The 10743-nt window shown below is 37.7% G+C and overlaps 2 protein-coding genes across 3 annotated transcripts; one reads left to right on the forward strand and one right to left on the reverse strand.

Moving 5' to 3' along the window:
- Positions 1224-6306, reverse strand: LOC107630643 (galacturonokinase). 2 transcript variants are annotated; one of them, XM_016333842.2, is made up of 14 exons: positions 6065-6306; positions 5349-5462; positions 5088-5159; positions 4845-4888; positions 4144-4294; positions 3962-4027; positions 3638-3717; positions 3261-3360; positions 2871-3046; positions 2572-2612; positions 2431-2459; positions 1946-2015; positions 1749-1838; positions 1224-1635 (listed from the first exon to the last, which is right to left on the reverse strand). In XM_016333842.2, the coding sequence occupies exons 1-14, from the start codon at positions 6098-6100 to the stop codon at positions 1385-1387; spliced, it is 1320 nt and encodes a 439-aa protein (XP_016189328.1). In that variant the 5' UTR covers positions 6101-6306; the 3' UTR covers positions 1224-1384. The 2 variants fall into 2 exon arrangements, with proteins under 2 accessions (XP_016189328.1, XP_016189330.1); XM_016333844.2 differs by lacking the exon at positions 6065-6306 and adding an exon at positions 5851-6008.
- LOC107633346 lies at positions 7078-8753 on the forward strand. Its single transcript, XM_016336985.1, has 3 exons — positions 7078-7081; positions 7659-7731; positions 7847-8753. The coding sequence occupies exons 1-3, from the start codon at positions 7078-7080 to the stop codon at positions 8751-8753; spliced, it is 984 nt and encodes a 327-aa protein (XP_016192471.1).

Here is a 10743-nt window from a genome sequence, read left to right on the forward strand (position 1 = left end):
TTTTTTAATTTTATAGAAGATGTGATGTTATGGAACTTGAAACATACATATCTTATTGTTCAATTAAAAATTTCGTGTCCAGGAGTCAATATTGTATTTGTCTTGTACTAAATAAAGTGACTCTATCCTGCAAATAATTATGTAAATAGGATAGAAAAATCTATTTGTGTACATGTATTATTCTTTTTTATCGTTTTTTTTTTATTGAATAGTTAGTGTAAATAGGACAGAAAAATCTATTTGTGTTTATGGAGATTGTCAAGTAATGGGTTTTGAATTATTGCATCTAGACTTGGGATACTATAAAGAAAATGGCTGGTGCTTTATATCCGATATGCAAAAGGTAACCATGCATATTCGACAAATATTAATCCTATTATTAGTTAACTGTTATTGTTGTTATGACAATTATGTTGTGAATGAATTAATACAACTTATTTGATTGAAATGTTGATTTTATCCTTTGTTAGTATGTATACTATATTAGTGCACAAAGGTTCCATTTAGTTTGTAAGTTATTTGACTGAAATGTTGAAGTTATAACTTGATAGTATGTATGCTATACTAGTGCACATAGGGTATTTGATTGAAATAACAGTCAGGTAGGTAGGAGCAATCATAATAACACAAGCAATACTCATAACTCGCATTATAATTGGGACAACCAAAAAATGGTTTATTTGGGTTTAAAATGATTTATTTGGGTTTGAATTTGTCCCAGACCATCTGAGAACTGACTGACAGCCGCAACCGCACCATTCCGACACCCCAGATCTTCTGCTCCTGCTTTGCGTTCTCGTCCGATGGCCGCTGCACGGTGAACTAATAGAGCTTCCAGCTCTAGTGCTTCCACCACCCATCATGGGTATTCGCTTCCAGCTCCAGGAACAACAGTAACAAGAAGAATGAGAAAACAACGATGAAGAAGAAGAAGAAATTAACTTACTGAATATTTGAGAATTTAGAGTTAAATATAGAGGGAGGGACCACATTAAGTATAAATTGAAACTGTGCCAGCTCAACTAGCCGTTGGCACCATCCAGTGTGACAAAATGAGGCCATGTCAGCGTCTTGATGATGACTCATCATCGGAAAACTGTCAAGGAACTACTATGGTGCCCGGAGCTGTATTTGGAGGATTACAATGGTGCAATTGGGATCTCAGAGACTACATTGAGTAACGACTGGAATCTCAGGATCATTATGGGAATTTACTCGGCTCGTAGATATAATCAAAATTTTATTCCAAATTGATGCATTATTACTAGCAAAACCGTGTTTCTCGGAAGTAGAATAGACCTGCTTTACATCGTCATGGGCAAATTGAAATTACGACAAAAAAAAAATAATCAAGATAGTTCAGAGCATGTGTGCTATCTCAAACTCAAAGTACACGTGCACAATCACCAGATTCACATATAAAAATTGATGTCTGTCCTTGTAATTCCATTTCCCTAGCCAACAAAGGCTGGGCCTTGGGATATTCCCTCTCAACAAATGATGCAGCTTCATCTGCAAGGTCAGCCTCCACAAATGCAATGCAGCATCCTCTAAACCCAGCTCCGCTGAAGCGCGCTCCCAATACACCAGGAGCCCTCAAAAGGATCTCATACAATTGAATCAGTGGTTCCGCACCTTGGAACACATAATTTCACATCAATATAATTATCCAATGAGCAATGCTAATATCTTCGAGATTGCAGCAAGATGGAAGTTCAGAAATTCAAATAATGGGGTTCAGGCTATACCGCATTCATAATTTTGAATTGAACTTCGACCAGAAGCTGAAACGAGATCTCCAAATTCTTTTAGATCACCCTTTGCCCAGGCCTCAACTCCTGAGTTTAATATTAAGTAAATGACATTCAAGCACAAAAGCTGAAGCGATCAGTACACAAATATAGCCTGAGTTTGAGATTTATCAAATCAATTAAAGAGATTATACCCTTTGCAACCCGCATATTCTCAGAGAAATAATGCTCAGCTCTTTTGGCTAGATTGCTATCTAATTTGCACTGCACAAAACAGGATATGTGGTCATGCTTAAATAGAACAGGAACAAATACATATGAAGGACACAATAACACTAGTAAACAACCTAGAACAAGAATATGTGGTAGATTAACTTAATCAACTAGAAAGGTGCAGGCACGGGTAATCATTCTTTGCCTATGTCCATATAACATGCATAATTTTATCGGTTCTTTGAATATTCAAAGTGGTAAGATTGAGATTGCCGAGTGCTAGTGCCCTTGCTCAAAATTATATTTCAACAACCAACGCATTTATTTAGCAATACATTTCATGTTTATTAAACACATATGCCTGCAGAGTGTTCATTATAAATGTGGACATTTGCACATCACACAAATAGAACAAGATAGGTAAAATTATGTACACTTTGGGTTTTAGCACATTAATGCTTTATACCTTGTGAGTCTCATAAACTTCTGGTTTAACTGCTCAGTTGTAAAAACAGAGATAAACTTAGATCAGTTGACGACTTGATAAATCATTAAAGATAAATGATAAAAAGATCCAAGTTAAAATGTGAGAAGTCAAGTTACTAGCCGTTAGATAGGATGGGCTCCGCTGTGAAATCTCCAGATGCTCTGCAGAATGAACACAAAATATCAAACATAAACCTTCAGGGCCATTGATTATCCTGCCAAATTCTCCAGAGAAAAAAATTAAAAGGGAAATGCCAAGGGGCTGCAGCAGCACATGTAGTTTTGGTAATTGTGAAAAAAAAAAAAACTGTAATTAGCCTTACTTGTTATTTGTTTGCCCTACTAGTGGTTAACTTTTTCCATTGAATATAATGGAAAAAAGGAAAAGTAATGGATTCCCAAGAGGAAAAGAAAACTTACTCCAAAAGAACGCGTGCTGCCTTTTGACACTCTGCAACTCGCCCATTATATCCAGGGTTGCTAGTCAAAGCTCCCTTCAACCCAGAGAGTGCCACCAATATTTTCGTTCCCTTTGGTTGCCCACTCTTCTTGTATTCTTGGACCTTTGGTCGTTGTATAAGCCTGTAATCTTTGGTCTGCATATACCAAACACACACTTGAAACAGAGTAATGCCAAAAACAATTGAGGGGAAAGTTGTACAGACATATAAATGCATTTGTTTTCTGATAGTATTCTGTATCATTTATTCATCAGACGTCCAAAATCCAAACAGGGAGATCTGATAACGCTTTTAACATATAACAACACATTTAGAAGTAGCAACGGAGACACCTTAATCCAGATATTACCTTGCAATTCATGCATAACAAACAACCATGGCTTGAAAGTAGTATGGCTGACTGGTCCATTATACCATTCTTCAGACCCAAATATTCATTCTCAATCAACCTGAAGTGAGAAATCACTTACGGGTTATCATCAAATATCACTAGATAATTAGGAACATAAGTCGGTAACTTAATATTCAAACTTAGATCGTAACATTTCAAAAGCATTTGTCACTGCTATGCATAGTACGAGTAACTAGCTAGCATAAAGAGGTATAACATAAATAAGAAGCAGAAGAGTGAAAATAGTATTGACCTACAAACACCCACGCATACATATGCGGATGCTCTAATTATAAATTCACTTTGACTGATTAAATGGATTTGGGTAAACTTACCTATCATATTCAATATTCTCTGTGGGAGATATTGCTAAATTATTTGCATGTTCAAAAGCCATGAGGTAAGCTATTCCGGCCTGTTAAACAATGAAAGTTGAATTCCCCATATGAGGGAGGAAAAGAAATAGCAGTTTCCCTGATGACCTCCCATCCAAACATCCCCAACCCATACTCTGAACCGAATCTTGCTAGTAAGCATTATGTTTGATCCTCTTTTCATGAAATTCATTTCAATTCTCATTGCAATGCCCTTTGATTCAGACTTTTCATAACTGTAAGGACCAGAGAAAGAGAAAGTAAACAGGGAAATCACTATCTTACTGCAGCAGAAGAGCTTAGACCCACACTGTTCAGGCCATCACCATCAGATATTAATCCAAAGATACCCTGTAAATGTACGGACAAGGATGTGTGGGTTTATATTTCAAAATGATGGAAATAACTTGCATACGGTGATCTACATTAAAAAGACCACAATTATATTTCATGGCAGTATCCCTGACCTTAGAAAGTTTGTTTCCTCTACTCTGTAGAGCATATACAGCTCCTCTAGCATAACGCCCCCATTTACATTGTTCTTGTTGCCCAGAAGAATCTTTTCTTGAGTTCCCATTTTCAGTGGTGGCTTGTATTGGCTGTTGAATCTCATCAACTCTATCAAATACCAATGACTTTAAAGTTCAACATAAGGAAATATAGTGGAAGATATACCTATTATACAATGGAATTCAGCAAGTTGAAGACAACAACATGATGCAATGAAAATCAGAATAGCACAAGATCATAACTGACAGTTGAAATGCCAACGAGCTAGTTAGTATGACAATTGATAATAGGCCCAAGTTGTAAAAATTTGGACGTAATGATTATGTCTGGTGCAATCTTCCCCCTCCACCCGACACACACACACACTTGCACGCACACACACTCCCAATAAAATAAAAAAGAAAAAGGGAACCCAACATCCAGCCATATAAATAATGATAGTCAGTAAAGCTTTACTTCATTTTTCCATTGGTAAGACTTAATGATGATATTTCATCTTCATTAACTATTTCTTCACATGTCTTGTAACACTAATTGTTTCCACAGAAGTGGCACACATCCAAATGATTGCAGCTGACAGGATAATTTTACAAGTGATGAGGTGAAAACTTCAACAAAATACTTAGGAGAAAACAAGACTTTATGATCCCCGACAGACCTGAACCGAACTTGCCCTTCAAAATCTCCTGAAATAAGTGACACCTACAAGGTAAAATCCCAAGGACCATTTATTAAACAGTGGAAGGTATTATGAATAATCAGTACACATGTTACTATTGAAAACTATGCATATATGCTTAGCAAAGGTAGATACTAATAACATGCTTAGCTTCAAAATGAACAAATTTGCAGATGTCGTCTCATGTTTTTCAAGATTGTAAATTGAATGTTGTCAAATTACCTCACTACTTCTTGAAGGGACAAACCCTAGAAGTATTCCCATATCTAATGTCATAGCCGAAACAGTCCCACCCTGCAAGTAGCAAAGTGCAATAGAACTCATTCGAATTTCAGGTGAAATTACATGAGGAGGCTGCCAGGAAATTGAAGGAGTAAACAGCTCCAGTACGTATTGCATAGTCACGTTTCCGATAAAACTTGTTCAAGATCAACATTGAGTTAAAATTGTACTGTCATAATAGAAAGACATATACTGAAGTACCTGGTGATCAATATGAGCCCCTAAAGGACAAATTCGATAGGGAGATGCCACAATTCGAACTTCCTCTTTAGTAACCCCTGCCATGCTAGAAACTATCCGTCTCACTTCAGCTACCTGCAGGTTACAACAAGAATTAATCATGACATTTGAAAGATTATTGAATCCGACTGGATGTTTAATCAAAAAGGCACTTTTCACTTTTCGGTCTACATTCTCATTCTATATATATTTTTCCCAATTATTCCACCTCCACTGCAATTTACAATTCCTTATTGATTCTTAAAATGCTCAGAAAACTCAACCGTAAACGATCTTGGCAAGGTGTCAAAAAGTGTACCAGCATAACCTTACGAAATTATAGGCATACTAAACAGTAATACTATCCTAATATTAGCCATTTTAACACAATTCAGCGCAGTTTTAACAAAATTCATGGCACCATAATTATCTGGTTATCAATCAATCTTCTATATTTAGCATTTCATGGCATCACAAATCTCACCGACGCAGATCCTGGCATTAGAGATCAGAGCAAGCAAAATATACAGTTACTGATCCGTACGCAAGACAAGTAGTATTAAGAAACAAGCTCGAAAACAAAAACAATACGAGATCGAATTTGAAAACGAAAACAAAAAGAAAAAAGCAGCGTGAAAGCGCGTAATGCAGCAAGGCGAAGTGAATCGGAATGCGGAATTGGTATATAATGTGTGTACCGCGCGATCAGAAGGCCAAGAGTAGTGTCGAGCCATATCCGCCGCAAGCAGTGACTAACTCTCGGTGCAATGCGGTGGATGAGGATGAGAATGAATTGATGATTGTGAAAGAAAGTGAGTGTGGATCTGTCGTTTGGTGAAGCGCCAAAATCAGTTGAAACGGGTCTACCGACTACCGTAGTGGTAGACAGACCACATTTCATTTCTCTTTTTTAACCTCGCTGCACCATCCTCGCCACGGCCACCTCATTTTTTTTAAGAGTAAGGTTATAATTAGATTTTTGAAAATTTTAATTTTATGCTAATTAAATTTTTTAGTATAAAATAAAATAAAATTGTCTATGTATTTCGTTATTTAGAGTGGTGCTCGGTCACATAAGCATAAAAACGATGTAATGTTGAACAGTGAAATATGGATCAATTACTCTATATTTATTACAAATCCTATTAAAACAGATAAAGTTTTATTCCAAAAATTATTATTTGTATGACTATTTTTTATAAATATACATGTTACAGTAAGTAATAATACATATAAAGTATCATCATTAAATTTTACGTGATAAATTAATAGAAAAACATCACATATCTACCGTTTATTAATATTAAAGACTAAATTCATTTTTTTTAAGACTAATTAATTTGAATCAAAATCTACCGTGACCTAATTGTTACCTCATTTTTTTAACTGAATATAAAACATAAATTATTTACAATAATAAATATTAATATTTAAATTTTAAATCTAACCTAAATGTCATAAAAAAAATCTAAACCTAAATTTTCGTTTGATTTTTATTGTACACTAGTGTATGTATCTGTACCGTACATACTCTCTCGCTCTCTCCCATCACTTAAAACTTAAAAGTGTTTACAACTCACCAAAATACATACAAACATCGAATAATAGTTAGCCGTATGTATATATTGTGAGTTAATAAAAAGGAATTTTTATTTAAATTAAATAAATATAATATTTACTGATTTAAATAAACGTGAAAGAATTTACCAAAATGCGTAATTAGTTACATCTCAGATACAGTGGGAGAAACCAAAAAATAAACATATCTCGGGTGCACTGATCCCATTCTGTGATACGGAATCTGAGAGTCATATCTTGGGTGCACCCGAGATATGAACATGAGCGCATCACGGATACACTGCATCCGAGATATGCTTATATTTTGATATGGATCAGTGCATCCGAGATACGTACGAGGATGTGGGACGGGGGCACTGCATCCGAGATATAGTCAAGATTCGATACGCTTATAATATAAAGAGTTGATACGTAGCCTAAAACCTCGGTCAATGAAGCGTATCTCATCAAACAAAATCAAATAAATAACAAACACCACCAAATCCGAGGACCTAAACAGAACTCAGAATCCCAACTGACTAGGATTAACGTCATCAAGATAACCTCGGCAAACACGGAAAATCCCTAAACAAGCTCTAACTAAACAGCTCCTAACGCCTATATAAACAGATAAGTAACTACGGAGTAAAGCAGGTTACAGAACACACTCTCAGTTATTTCATTATTCTCTCATACTCTTGTTTACTTACTTGAGCGTTGGAGTGCTTTTTGCAGGTGCTCCCGCCGCGGTGTTTCTCCTCAGCCGAAGTATTACTCTCCCGTTCGAGCATAGTCACAAGCAGGAAGGGTTGCTATACCTCGGCAACAATAGGACGGAACATTTGGCACTCACCGTGGGGCCCTGAGTTAATTTAACCCCACTTTTACTCCTACATTGCCCTTTTTCCTTTTCTTTTGTGCAGGGATTTTGACCTTCCAGATATGGCTGAAAACGGAGCTCAACCCTTCAACCAAGCCGAGCTCCTAGCCCAGATGGCCGAGCTCCAAGCAGAAGTTCGAAGACTTGCCGAGCTCTCCACACAGAATAATGCAGGAAAGCACGAGGAGAGTAGCTCTAAAAGCTCGGCCTTGGGAAACTCAGACCCCTTGAGCATCACCCTGCCAAAGGAAAAGTTGACGCTAGACAACCCCGTCTCCGAAGAAATCACAAACTTCAAGATGCCGAAGAATTTCGTGTTGCCTAACTCCCTAGAGCCGTATAAGGGGATTGGTGACCCCCGAGCTCACATTAAAAAATTTCAATCTATGATGTTCTTTAACGGCGCTAATAATGAACCTATACTTTGTCGTTCTTTTCCCACTTACCTTGATGGTGCTGCTTTACTGTGGTTCTCTAAATTATCTGCAGGATCAATTTCATCCTTTGAGGACTTGGCGAGGTCTTTTATTGACTACTTCGCTGCCTCGAGGATATACGTCCACGGATCGGATTACCTCGGGACAATTAAGCAAGGACAACATGAGAGCCTTAAAGATTACCTAACCCGATTCGCCGAAGCCACCATGGAGATTCCAGACTTGGACCCTAAAGTCCACCTACACGCACTTAAGACTGGACTCAGGCCTGGGAAGTTCAGAGAAATAATTGCAATTACCAAACCCAAGTCGTTGGAGGAATTCCGAGAGAGAGTTGCAGGCCAGATGGAGATCGAGGAACTACGAGAGGCACAAAAGCGGACAAATAGCCGACCAGAAAGGAGGAAGAAAGGACGTTCAAGCCGCCGAGCAAGAAAGAACAAAAGAAACCCTTCAAGCTCACACCAAAATTTGATACCTACACCAGATTCAACACAAAAAGGGGGAACATAATCAAAGAAACCCTCAACGCCAAGATAGTTAAACCTCCCGCCAGAGCAGGTAGTTATCAAGATCAACAATTTGTGGACAGAAGCAAGCACTGTGCTTTCCACCAGAAGTACGGACATACAACGGACGAATGCGTGATAACCAAAGATCTGTTGGAAAGGTTAGCTCGACAAGGACTCCTAGACAAATATATCAAAGGACGGAAAAGCAGAGAAACCAAAAGGGAGCCAGAAGAGCGAAACAAGGGGGATCATAAACTGCATATCAGGAGGATACGTAGGAGGAGGCGAAACAAGCTCTGATAAACCACTATTTTATGGTTTATATTGTGTTTAATTGTGTGGTTTTATCATGATCATTACCCACTTATTCATTAAATAAGCATGCATTTATAATTCCTTCCTAAAGTTATCACATGATTGAAAACTTGCTTCCTAGAGACTTTTAATTATGTATTTTATTTCTCCTTTATTCCATTCGATGCCGTGAATTGTGTATTAAGTGTTTTAGGCTTTATAGGGCATGAATAAGTTGGAGATTGGAAAGGAAGCTTGCAAAAATGGAAGGAACACAAGAGATTGAGGAGATGACCAGCGAGAAGCGACGCGGGCGCATGGATGACGCGACCGCGCGAAAGAAAAGAAATCGCAGTGACGCGGCCGCATGGATGACGCGACCGCGTGGCAAAGCAGAAAGCCGAATGACGCGGCCGCATGGATGACGCGACTGCGTGACATGCGCGATCTGCATAATCTGAAGAATCGCTGGGGGCGATTTCGGGCCTTATTTTGACCCAGTTTTCGGCCCAGAAAAGCAGACTAGAGCCAAAGAACATGCAGAAACCAACAACAACATTCATTCCGCGTAGTTTTAGTTTTTTAAATCTAGTTTTCCTCTCCTCTAGGTTTTCTCTCTACACATTCATAGTTTTTAGGATTTGTTATGTTCATTGTTTTGCATTGGGATATTGAGAAGAGTTATTGCCTCATCAAGACTTCGACATTCTAGTTCGTTTTCTTTACATGTCTCTTACTGTTCCATGTTCCTTAATTTACTTAATTTTACTATTGGATTATTTTAGCATTTATTAAATACAAGAATTACTTTTTATTTTCAATTAATCCTTTGATCATTATTTATCATGTCTTTCTTTAATTCCCTTTCTTATGTTATGAATTCTTCATTTACAATGAGTGAGTAGTTCCCTAACTTGATGGGGAGTTGGTTGAAAGAAACCCTTGAGTTGGGATGCTCAAGAGAAAGATTGTAATTGGATTTATTGTTGGATTGCTCTCTAGTCATTAACACCAATCCTCCCAAGAGCGGATTGGAACTTGTGGATAGAACAGCATTCCAACTTGTTTGACTTACCCCTTACTTAGTGATGAGCGGATATTTTATACGCTTTTTGGGGTTAATTTCATATAGATTTTAGTATATTTTAGTTAGTTTTTAGTTTATTCTCATTAGTTTCTAGGCAAAATTCATATTTCTGGACTTTACTATGAGTTTGTGTGTTTTTCTGTAATTTCAAGTATTTTCTGGCTGAAATTGAGGGAGCTGAGCAAAAATCTGATTCAGGCTGAAAAAGGACTGCTGATGCTGTTGGATTCTGACCTCTCTTCACTCAAAATGGAATTTCTTGAGCTACAGGAGTTCAAATGGCGCGCTTCCAATTGCGTTGGAAAGTAGACATCCAGGGCTTTCCAGCAATATATAATAGTCCATACTTTGCTCAAGGATAGACGATGTAAACTGGCGTTCAACGCTAGTTCTATGCTGCTGTCTGGCGTCCAGCGCCAGAAACAAGTTACAAAGTGGAGTTCAACGCCAGAAACAGGTTACAACCTGGCGTTGCACACCCAAAACAGCCCAGGCAATGCAAGTATCTCTGTTTTCCATTCAAACATGCGTGTTCCTATCTAAGATATCCATTCGCGCCTAATTATGGAGAAGGTGATGATCCGTGACATTCATCACCTTCCTCAATCCA

The sequence above is a fragment of the Arachis ipaensis genome, chromosome B03 (genome assembly GCF_000816755.2).
Source record: "Arachis ipaensis cultivar K30076 chromosome B03, Araip1.1, whole genome shotgun sequence".
Lineage (NCBI taxonomy): Eukaryota > Viridiplantae > Streptophyta > Magnoliopsida > Fabales > Fabaceae > Arachis > Arachis ipaensis.